The sequence below is a fragment of the Oncorhynchus nerka genome, unplaced genomic scaffold, assembly GCF_034236695.1.
Source record: "Oncorhynchus nerka isolate Pitt River unplaced genomic scaffold, Oner_Uvic_2.0 unplaced_scaffold_742, whole genome shotgun sequence".
NCBI classification, from domain to species: Eukaryota; Metazoa; Chordata; class Actinopteri; order Salmoniformes; family Salmonidae; genus Oncorhynchus; species Oncorhynchus nerka.
Window position 1 is genome coordinate 243,110 of NW_027040458.1, and position 13,803 is coordinate 256,912.

Below are 13,803 nucleotides of genomic sequence, written 5' to 3' on the forward strand. Positions count from 1 at the left end.
TACTCATAATAATAATACTACTACTACTCATAATAATAATAATGCTACTACTCATAATAATAATACTACTACTACTCATAATAATAATACTGCTACTACTACTACTACTACTCATAATAATAATACTACTACTACTCATAATAATAATACTACTACTCATAATAATAATACTGCTACCACTCATAATAATAATACTGCTACTACTACTACTACTACTCATAATAATAATACTACTACTACTCATAATAATAATACTACTACTACTCATAATAATAATACTGCTACTACTACTACTATCATAATAATAATAATACTACTACTACTACTACTCATAATAATACTACTACTACTCATAATAATAATACTGCTACTACTACTACTACTCATAATAATAATACTACTACTACTCATAATAATAATAACTACTACTACTCATAATAATAATACTGCTACCACTCATAATAATAATACTGCTACTACTACTACTACTACTCATAATAATATACTACTACTCATAATAATAATACTACTACCACTCATAATAATAACTACTACTACTACCACTCATAATAATAATACTACTACTACTACTACTCATAATAATAATACTACTACTACTCATAATAATAATACTACTACTACTCATAATAATAATACTACTACTACTACTACTACTCATAATAATAATACTACTACTACTCATAATAATAATACTACTACTACTCATAATAATAATACTACTACTACTCATAATAATACTACTACTACTCATAATAATAATAATGCTACTACTCATAATAATAATACTACTACCACTACTACTACTACTCATAATAATAATACTGCTACTACTCATAATAATAATACTGCTACTACTCATAATAATAATACTACTACTACTCATAATAATAATACTACTACTACTCATAATAATAATACTGCTACCACTCATAATAATAATACTACTACTACTCATAATAATACTGCTACTACTACTACTACTCATAATAATAATACTGCTACTACTACTACTACTCATAATAATAATACTGCTACTACTCATAATAATAATACTGCTACTACTCATAATAATAATACTGCTACTACTACTACTACTCATAATAATAATACTACTACTACTCATAATAATAATACTACTACTCATAATAATAATACTGCTACCACTCATAATAATAATACTACTACTACTACTACTACTCATAATAATAATAATACTACTACTACTCATAATAATAATACTGCTACTACTCATAATAATAATACTGCTACTACTACTACTACTCATAATAATAATACTGCTACTACTACTACTACTCATAATAATAATAATACTACTACTACTACTAATAATAATAATACTACTACTCATAATAATAATACTACTACTACTACTACTACTCATAATAATAATACTACTACTACTCATAATAATAATACTACTACCACTCATAATAATAATACTGCTACTACTACTACTACTCATAATAATAATACTACTACTACTCATAATAATAATACTACTACTACTCATAATAATAATACTACTACTACTCATAATAATAATACTACTACTAATAATACTACTGCTACTAATAATAATACTACTACTACTACTATAATAATAATAATACTACTACTACTCATAATAATAATACTGCTACTACTCATAATAATAATACTACTACTACTCATAATAATAATACTACTACTACTCATAATAATAATACTACTACTACTCATAATAATAATACTACTACTCATAATAATAATACTGCTACTCATAATAATAATACTGCTACTACTCATAATAATAATACTACTACTACTCATAATAATAATACTGCTACCACTCATAATAATAATACTACTACTACTCATAATAATAATACTACTACTACTCATAATAATAATACTGCTACTACTCATAATAATAATACTGCTACTACTACTACTACTCATAATAATAATACTGCTACTACTCATAATAATAATACTGCTACTACTACTACCACTCATAATAATAATACTGCTACTACTACTACTACTCATAATAATAATACTGCTACTACTCATAATAATAATACTACTACTACTACTACCACTCATAATAATAATACTGCTACCACTCATAATAATAATACTGCTACTACTACTACTACTCATAATAATAATACTGCTACTACTACTACTACTCATAATAATAATACTGCTACTACTACTACTACTCATAATAATAATACTGCTACTACTACTACTACTCATAATAATAATACTGCTACTACTCATAATAATAATACTGCTACTACTCATAATAATAATACTGCTACTACTACTACGACTCATAATAATAATACTACTACTACTGATAATAATAATAATACTACTACTACTCATAATAATAATACTACTACTACTCATAATAATAATACTGCTACTACTACTACTACTCATAATAATAATAATGCTACTACTCATAATAATAATACTACTACTACTCATAATAATAATACTGCTACTACTACTACCACTCATAATAATAATACTGCTACTACTACTACTACTCATAATAATAATACTACTACTACTCATAATAATAATACTACTACTACTCATAATAATAATACTACTACTACTCATAATAATAACACTACTACTACTCATAATAATAATACTGCTACTACTCATAATAATAATACTGCTACTACTCATAATAATACTACTACTACTACTACTCATAATAATAATACTACTACTACTCATAATAATAATACTGCTACTACTCATAATAATAATACTGCTACTACTCATAATAATAATACTACTACTACTCATAATAATAATACTACTACTACTCATAATAATAATACTGCTACCACTCATAATAATAATACTACTACTACTCATAATAATAATACTACTACTACTCATAATAATAATACTGCTACTACTACTACCACTCATAATAATAATACTGCTACTACTCATAATAATAATACTGCTACTACTCATAATAATAATACTACTACTACTCATAATAATAATACTGCTACTACTCATAATAATAATAATACTACTACTACTACTACTCATAATAATAATACTACTACTACTACTACTACTACTCATAATAATAATACTGCTACTACTCATAATAATAATACTACTACTACTACATAATAATAATAATACTACTATACTACTACTACTCATAATAATAATACTGCTACTACTCATAATAATAATACTACTACTACCACTCATAATAATAATACTGCTACTACTACTACTACTCATAATAATAATACTGCTACTACTCATAATAATAATACTACCACTCATAATAATAATACTGCTACTACTCATAATAATAATACTACTACTACTACTACTCATAATAATAATACTACTACTACTACTACTCATAATAATAATACTGCTACTACTCATAATAATAATACTGCTACTACTCATAATAATAATACTGCTACTACTCATAATAATAACAGCAACAATAATACTACTACTACTACTACTACTCATAATAATAATACTACTACTACTCATAATAATAATACTACTACTACTACTACTACTCATAATAATAATACTACTACTACTCATAATAATAACAGCAACAATACTACTACTACTACTCATAATAATAATAACAACAACAATAATAATAATAATAATAATAATACTGCTACTAATCAGGTGGTTAGAGCGTTGGACTAGTTAACTGTAAGGTTGCAAGATTGGATCCCCGAGCTGACAAGGTGAAAATCTGTCGTTCTGCCCCTGAACAGGCAGTTAACCCATTGTTCCTAGGCCATCGTTAAAAAAAAGAATGTGTTCTTAACTTACTTGCCTGGTTAAATAAATTAAAATTTAAAAAATGTATATATAAAAAATTCGGCAAAATCGGCACCCAAAAATACCAATTTCCGATTGTTATGAAAATTTGAAATCGTCCCTAATTAATCGGCCATTCCAATTAATCGGTCGACCTCTACTCATAAAAAATATTAATAATACTGCTACTTCTACTCAGAATAATAATAATAATACTGCTACTACTTCTCAGAATAATAATAATACTGATAGTACTATTCATAATAACAATAATAATAATTCTGCTACTTCTACTCATAACAATAATAATAATACTGCTACTACTTCTCAGAATAATAATAATACTGCTACTACTTCTCAGAATAATAATAATACTGCTACTACTTCTCAGAATAATAATAATATTAATAATACTGCTACTTCTACTCAGAATAATAATAATAATACTGCTACTACTTCTCAGAATAATAATAATACTGATAGTACTATTCATAATAATAATAATAATACTGCTACTACTTCTCAGAATAATAATAATACTGATAGTACTATTCATAACAATAATAATAATAATACTGCTACTACTTCTCAGAATAATAATAATAATAATAATAATAATAATGATAGTACTAATAATAATACTAATAATAATAATAATAATACTGATAGTACTATTCAATAATAATAATACTATTACTAGTACTACTCAGAATAATAATAATACTCCTACTATTACTCATAATAATAATAATAATAATAATAATACTCCTACTACTTACTCATAATAATAATAATAATAATAATACTGATAGTACTACCCATAATAATAATAATAATACTATACTACCTCATAATAATAATACTGCTACTACTACCCATAATAATAATACTACTAGTACTACCCAGAATAATAATAATACTGTTGGTACTAATCATAATAATAATAATAATAATACTGTACTACCCATAATAATAATAATACTAGTACTACCCATAATAATAATACTGTTGGTACTACATAATAATAATAATAATACTAGTACTACCCATAATAATAATACTGTTGGTACTACCCATAATAATAATAATACTAGTACTACCCATAATAATAATACTGTTGGTACTACCCATAATAATAATAATACTAGTACTACCCATAATAATAATACTGTTGGTACTACCCATAATAATAATACTACTAGTACTACCCATAATAATACTACTACTAGTACTACCCGTAATAATAATACTGTTGGTACTACCCATAATAATAATATGACTAGTAATAATAACTCATAATAATAATAACGCTAATAATACTACTCCTACTATTACTCATAATAATAATTACAATAATTATAATACTGCTACTATTGCTCATAATAACAATAATAATAATACTGATAGTACTACTTAATAATAATAATAATAATACTAATACATCTGCTACTACTACCCATAATAATAATACTACTAGTACTACCCATAATAATAATACTACTAGTACTACCCATAATAATAATACTACTAGTACTACCCATAATAATAATACTACTAGTACTACCCATAATAATATTACTGCGAGTACTACCCATAATAATAATAATATTACTACTAGTACTACCCATAATAATAATACTACTAGTACTACCCATAATAATAATACTACTAGTACTACCCATAATAATACTACTACTAGTAGTACCCATAATAATACTACTACTAGTACTACCCATAATAATAATACTGTTGGTACTACCCATAATAATAATACTACTAGTACTACCCATAATAATAATACTACTAGTACTACCCATAATACTAATGCTGCTAATACTACTCACAATAATAATAATATTGCTAGTACTACTCATAATAATAATACTGCTAATACTACTCATAATAATACTAATACTACTAGTACCACTCATAATAATAATACTGCTAGTACTACCCATAATAATAATACTACCAGTACTACCCATAATAATAATACTACTAGTATTACCCATAATAATAATACTGCTAATACTACTCATAATAATACTAATACTACTAGTACCACTCATAATAATAATACTGCTAGTACTACCCATAATAATAATACTACTAGTACTACCCATAATAATAATACTGTTGGTACTACCTATAATAATAATACTACTAGTACTACCCATAATAATAATACTATACTAATAATAATACTACTACCCATAATAATAATACTACTAGTACTACCCATAATAATACTACTACTAGTACTACCCATAATACTAATGCTGCTAATACTACTCACAATAATAATAATATTGCTAGTACTACTCATAATAATAATACTGCTAATACTACTCATAATAATAATACTAATACTACTAGTACCACTCATAATAATAATACTGCTAGTACTACCCATAATAATAATACTACCAGTACTACCCATAATAATAATACTACTAGTATTACCCATAATAATAATACTGCTAATACTACTCATAATAATACTAATACTACTAGTACCACTCATAATAATAATACTGCTAGTACTACCCATAATAATAATACTACTAGTACTACCCATAATAATAATACTGTTGGTACTACCTATAATAATAATACTACTAGTACTACCCATAATAATAATACTGTTGGTACTACCCATAATAATAATACTACTAGTACTACCCATAATAATACTACTACTAGTACTACCCATAATACTAATGCTGCTAATACTACTCACAATAATAATAATATTGCTAGTACTACTCATAATAATAATACTGCTAATACTACTCATAATAATACTAATACTACTAGTACCACTCATAATAATAATACTGCTAGTACCACTCATAATAACAATACTGCTAGTACTACTCATAATAACAATACTGCTAGTACTCATAATAATACTACTGGTACTACTCACAATACTACTAATACTGCTAGTACTACTCATAATAATAATACTGCTAGTACTACTCATAATAATACTACTGGTACTACTCACAACAATACTAATACTGCTAGTACTACTCTCAATCATACTAATACTGCTAGTACTACTCATAATAATAATAATACTGCTGGTGCTACTCATAATAATAATACTGCTAATACTACTCATAATAATACTAATACTGCTAGTACTACTCATAATAATACTAATCCAGGTGAATTCAAGATATTTTTCATTGAAGAGACAACACAGATTGTGAAGCAGATTTAAACCAGAATAATAGGATCCTACTCACCATTGGCCATTTCTCAGCGACACAAAACTGAGTCGTCCTTTTTGCCTGTTGACATCCTCTGAAATAAGGGAAAAGAGAATGAATACTACCTGACAGTTTATGAGTCAGGTAAGGTGACACAAACCACGAGCTATACAGAGAATGAACCAGTGTTGACTACATGACATGACCCTTCACCACAACATAACTTCTCATCTGATCTGAGAGCATCACAGCAGGACCACAACATATCATCTGATCTGAGAGCATCACAGCAGGACCACAACACAACTTATCATCTGATCTGAGAGCATCACAGCAGGACCACAACACAACTTATCATCTGATCTCAATTCAATGGCTCAGACACAAGAGGCATGTGGCAGGGTCTACAGTCAATCACGGACTACAAGAAGAAACCCAGCCCAGTCACGGACCAGGATGTCTTGCTCCCAGGCAGACTAAATAACTTTTTTGCCCGCTTTGAGGACAATACATTGCCACTGACACGGCCTGCAACGAAAACATGCGGTCTCTCCTTCACTGCAGCCGAGGTGAGTAAGACATTTAAACGTGTTAACCCTCGCAAGGCTGCAGGCCCAGACGGCATCCCCAGCCGCGCCCTCAGAGCATGCGCAGACCAGCTGGCCGGTGTGTTTACGGACATATTCAATCAATCCCTATACCAGTCTGCTGTTCCCACATGCTTCAAGAGGGCCACCATTGTTCCTGTTCCCAAGAAAGCTAAGGTAACTGAGCTAAACGACTACCGCCCCGTAGCACTCACTTCCGTCATCATGAAGTGCTTTGAGAGACTAGTCAAGGACCATATCACCTCCACCCTACCTGACACCCTAGACCCACTCCAATTTGCTTACCGCCCAAATAGGTCCACAGACGATGCAATCTCAACCACACTGCACACTGCCCTAACCCACCTGGACAAGAGGAATACCTATGTGAGAATGCTGTTCATCGACTACAGCTCGGCATTCAACACCATAGTACCCTCCAAGCTCGTCATCAAGCTCGAGACCCTGGGTCTCGACCCCGCCCTGTGCAACTGGGTTCTGGACTTCCTGACGGGCCGCCCCCAGGTGGTGAGGGTAGGCAACAACATCTCCTCCCCGCTGATCCTCAACACGGGGCCCCACAAGGGTGCGTTCTGAGCCCTCTCCTGTACTCCCTGTTCACCCACGACTGCGTGGCCATGCACGCCTCCAACTCAATCATCAAGTTTGCGGACGACACAACAGTGGTAGGCTTGATTACCAACAACGACGAGACGGCCTACAGGGAGGAGGTGAGGGCCCTCGGAGTGTGGTGTCAGGAAAATAACCTCACACTCAACGTCAACAAAACTAAGGAGATGATTGTGGACTTCAGGAAACAGCAGAGGGAACACCCCTATCCACATCGATGGATCAGTAGTGGAGAGGGTAGCAAGTTTTAAGTTCCTCGGCATACACATCACAGACAAACTGAATTGGTCCACTCACACTGACAGCGTCGTGAAGAAGGCGCAGCAGCGCCTCTTCAACCTCAGGAGGCTGAAGAAATTCGGCTTGTCACCAAAAGCACTCACAAACTTCTACAGATGCACAATCGAGAGCATCCTGGCGGGCTGTATCACCGCCTGGTACGGCAACTGCTCCGCCCTCAACCGTAAGGCTCTCCAGAGGGTAGTGAGGTCTGCACAACGCATCACCGGGGCAAACTACCTGCCCTCCAGGACACCTACACCACCCGATGTTACAGGAAGGCCATAAAGATCATCAAGGACATCAACCACCCGAACCACTGCCTGTTCACCCCGCTATCATCCAGAAGGCGAGGTCAGTACAGGTGCATCAAAGCTGGGACCGAGAGACTGAAAAACAGCTTCTATCTCAAGGCCATCAGACTGTTAAACAGCCACCACTAACATTGAGTGGCTGCTGCCAACACACTGTCATTGACACTGACCCAACTCCAGCCACTTTAATAATGGGAAATGATGTAAATATATCACTAGCCACTTTAAACAATGCTACCTTATATAATGTTACTTACCCTACATTATTCATCTCATATGTATATACTGTACTCTAGATCATCGACTGCATTCTTATGTCACTAGCCACTTTAACTATGCCACTTTGTTTACTTTGTCTACATACTCATCTCATATGTATATACTGTACTCGATACCATCTAATGTATGCTGCTCTGTACCATCACTCATTCATATATCCTTATGTACATATTCCTTATCCCCTTACACTGTGTATAAGACAGTAGTTTTGGAATTGTTAGTTAGATTACTTGTTGGTTATCACTGCATTGTCGGAACTAGAAGCACAAGCATTTCGCTACACTCGCATTAACATCTGCTAACCATGTGTATGTGACAAATAAAATTTGATTTGATTTGATTTGATCTGAGAGCATCACAGCAGGGCCACAACACAACTTATCATCTGATCTGAGAGCATCACAGCAGGACCACAACACAACGTATCATCTGATCTGAGAGCATCACAGCAGGGCCACAACACAACTTATCATCTGATCTGAGAGCATCACAGCAGGACCACAACACAACTTATCATCTGATCTGAGAGCATCACAGCAGGGCCACAACACAACTTATCATCTGATCTGAGAGCATCACAGCAGGGCCACAACACAACTTATAATCTGATCTGAGAGCATCACAGCAGGACCACAACACAACTTATCATCTGATCTGAGAGCATCACAGCAGGGCCACAACACAACTTATCATCTGATCTGAGAGCATCACAGCAGGGCCACAACACAACTTATCATCTGATCTGAGAGCATCACAGCAGGACCACAACACAACTTATCATCTGATCTGAGAGCATCACAGCAGGACCACAGACTCCTTCACCTCATGCACAGGGGTCCTGTCTTTCACATGCACCAACCACTGCCACTAGAAATGACATATTATGCCTTTCAATAACATGTGTCTCTGTCAATACGATGTTTCAATAACATGTGTCTCTGCCAATACGATGTTTCAATAACATGTGTCTCTGTCTTGTCAATACGATGTTTCAATAACATGTGTCTCTGTCAATACGATGTTTCAATAACATGTGTCTCTGCCTTGTCAATACGATGTTTCAATAACATGTGTCTCTGCCTTGTCAATACGATGTTTCAGTAACATGTGACTCTGTCAATACGATGTATCAATAACATGTGTCTCTGTCAATACGATGTTTCAATAACATGTGTCTCTGCCTTGTCAATACGATGTTTCAATAACATGTGTCTCTGTCAATACGATGTATCAATAACATGTGTCTCTGTCAATACGATGTTTCAATAACATGTGTCTCTGTCAATACGATGTTTCAATAACATGTGTCTCTGTCAATACGATGTTTCAATAACATCTGTCTCTGTCAATACGATGTTTCAATAACATGTGTCTCTGTCAATAGATGTTTCAATAACATGTGTCTCTGTCAATACGATGTTTCAATAACATGTGTCTCTATCAATACGATGTTTCAATAACATGTCTCTGTCAATACGATGTTTCAATAACATGTGTCTCTGCCAATACGATGTTTCAGTAACATGTGTCTCTGCCTTGTCAATACGATGTTTCAATAACATGTGTCTCTGCCTTGTCAATACGATGTTTCAATAACATGTGTCTCTGTCAATACGATGTATCAATAACATGTGACTCTGTCAATACGATGTATCAATAACATGTGTCTCTGTCAATAGATGTTTCAATAACATGTGTCTCTGCCAATACGATGTTTCAGTAACATGTGTCTCTGCCTTGTCAATACGATGTTTCAATAACATGTGTCTCTGCCTTGTCAATACGATGTTTCAATAACATGTGTCTCTGTCAATACAATGTTTCAATAACATGTGTCTCTGCCTTGTCAATACGATGTTTCAGTAACATGTGTCTCTGTCAATAAGATGTTTAAATAACATGTGTCTCTGTCAATACGATGTTTCAATAACATGTGTCTCTATCAATACGATGTTTCAATAACATGTGTCTCTGTCAATACGATGTTTCAATAACATGTGTCTCTGTCAATACGATGTTTCAATAACATGTGTCTGTCAATACGATGTTTCAATAAAATATGACTCTGTCAATACGATGTATCAATAACATGTGACTCTGTCAATACGATGTATCAATAACATGTGTCTTTGTCAATACGATGTTTCAGTAACATGTGTCTGTCTCTGCCAATACGATGTTTCAATAACATGTGTCTCTGTCAATACGATGTTTCAATAACATGTGTCTGTCAATACGATGTTTCAATAACATATGACTCTGTCAATACGATGTATCAATAACATGTGACTCTGTCAATACGATGTATCAATAACATGTGTCTCTGTCAATAGATGTTTCAATAACATGTGTCTCTGTCAATACGATGTTTCAATAACATGTGTCTCTGCCTTGTCAATACGATGTTTCAATAACATGTGTCTCTGTCAATACGATGTTTCAATAACATGTGTCTCTGTCAATAGATGTTTCAATAACATGTGTCTCTGTCAATACGATGTTTCAATAACATGTGTCTCTATCAATACGATGTTTCAATAACATGTGTCTCTGTCAATACGATGTTTCAATAACATGTGTCTCTGTCAATACGATGTTTCAATAACATGTGTCTGTCAATACGATGTTTCAATAAAATATGACTCTGTCAATACGATGTATCAATAACATGTGACTCTGTCAATACGATGTATCAATAACATGTGACTCTGTCAATACGATGTATCAATAACATGTGTCTCTGTCAATAGATGTTTCAATAACATGTGTCTCTGTCAATACGATGTTTCAATAACATGTGTCTCTGCCTTGTCAATACGATGTTTCAATAACATGTGTCTCTGTCAATACGATGTTTCAATAACATGTGTCTCTGTCAATACGATGTTTCAATAACATGTGTCTCTGTCAATACGATGTTTCAATAACATGTGTCTCTGTCAATACGATGTTTCAATAACATGTGTCTCTGTCTCTGCCAATACGATGTTTCAATAACATGTGTCTCTGTCTCTGTCAATACGATGTTTCAGTAACATGTGTCTCTGTCTCTGTCAATACGATGTTTCAATAACATGTGTCTCTGTCAATACGATGTTTCAGTAACATGTGTCTCTGTCTTGTCTATACGATGTTTCAATAACATGTGTCTCTGTCAATACGATGTTTCAATAACATGTGTCTCTGCCTTGTCAATACGATGTTTCAATAACATGTGTCTCTGTCAATACGATGTATCAATAACATGTGTCTCTGTCAATACGATGTTTCAGTAACATGTGTCTCTGTCAATACGATGTTTCAATAACATGTGTCTCTGTCAATACGATGTTTCAATAACATGTGTCTCTGCCAATATGGTGTTTTCCACAAGAACATAAACAAGGCCATTTGTTATTCTAGAATACAGGAGTCTCCTGACTTGAAAAAGGACAACGCCACTGATACACACCACCCCATTCTATATATAGTCTTCTGGACCATCCCACTGGGCGCACACTGGTTGAATCAACGTTGTTTCCACGTCATTTCATTGTTGAACCAACGTGGAAAAGAGACGTTGAATTTACGTCTTGTGCCATCGCTTCTTACCTGGTGGTCTGTGTTGAGAACCGTTAGTGGTGTCCGGTTAGAGGCTGGGGACGGCGGGCACGTCCCCGTCATGGTCCCCGTCTGTTGTTTCAGGAGAGAAGGGTGCGTCTCCAGCGCGAGCTGCAGGTCCAAGATGTAATCTATGACGTGCTGAAGGATCTCCACTTTGCTGACTTTCTTATCCTGCGGTATGGTGGGTACGAGGCGCTTGAGGCGACTGTAACACTGGTTCATATCGTCCTGCAGACACAGCTGCTCTTCTTCCTGCAACCTAGACCGGGCGATGCTCAGGCTGTGATCCGAGAGGTAGTGTAAAGAAAGCTCGTTGCCGCTGCTGCTTGAGGTATCCTTCTGTGGGCGGACGGGAGTAGTAGCCTTCATTTCGGTAATAACGCACCCGTACCGCGGGGTAGAGAGAAAACAATCACCGGTGCCAAATACCGGAGATTATATGTAGGCGATGAAGATGGCTATGACCGACGTAAAAACCAAACTACCAAAAGAAAACGGTCGACAGAAATGTTTCAAAAGTAGTAGATTTTATTCTGTCAACGTCCCGTGGACCAGTCGGTTCTACTTCACCAAGCACCGCGTGAAGAATGAATAGATTCCGTTCACTTATATGGGAAGGGGAGGCGCCGGCGCGCTGCTGGTTGACAGTACGGGGGAGAAACTGGTCAATCACGAGCCGCCCGGTGCCCATGATGGAACCACACCACCCTATAGAAATGCGTGCCTGCCTCTGCGCTGCGGAGGGTGACGCCTGTCGAAGGTTTGTGTGTGTGTGTGTGTGTGTGTGTGTGTGTGTGTGTGTGTGTGTGTGTGTGTGGTCGATATATAACATCAGTAAGGAGGCCGGAGCATTTGAAATATACAATGCAATAATTCTGTGTAAACTGATTATCATCGTTCACTTAAAATATATATTTCTATTTTATAGATCTTGTACATGAAATCAACGTTTTTATGTCATACACAAGATACAACAAACAGGGAGCAAAAGGTGAAATGCTTCTAGCCAGCTACCTCTCA

The 13,803-nt window shown here is 33.9% G+C and overlaps 1 protein-coding gene across 1 annotated transcript in view; it reads right to left on the reverse strand.

Moving 5' to 3' along the window:
* The window catches only part of id4 (inhibitor of DNA binding 4), a 17,480-nt gene extending 4,136 nt beyond the window's left edge, over positions 1-13,344 (reverse strand). The window contains exons 1-2 of the mRNA XM_065016932.1: positions 12,772-13,344; positions 7,128-7,185 (exon numbers count right to left, since the gene is read on the reverse strand). Of these exons, the coding sequence (XP_064873004.1) occupies positions 7,141-7,185; positions 12,772-13,152 (426 nt within the window). The 5' untranslated portion in view covers positions 13,153-13,344 and the 3' untranslated portion in view covers positions 7,128-7,140. The remainder of the gene's footprint in view (positions 1-7,127; positions 7,186-12,771) is intronic.
* Positions 13,345-13,803: the final 459 nt, after the last annotated feature.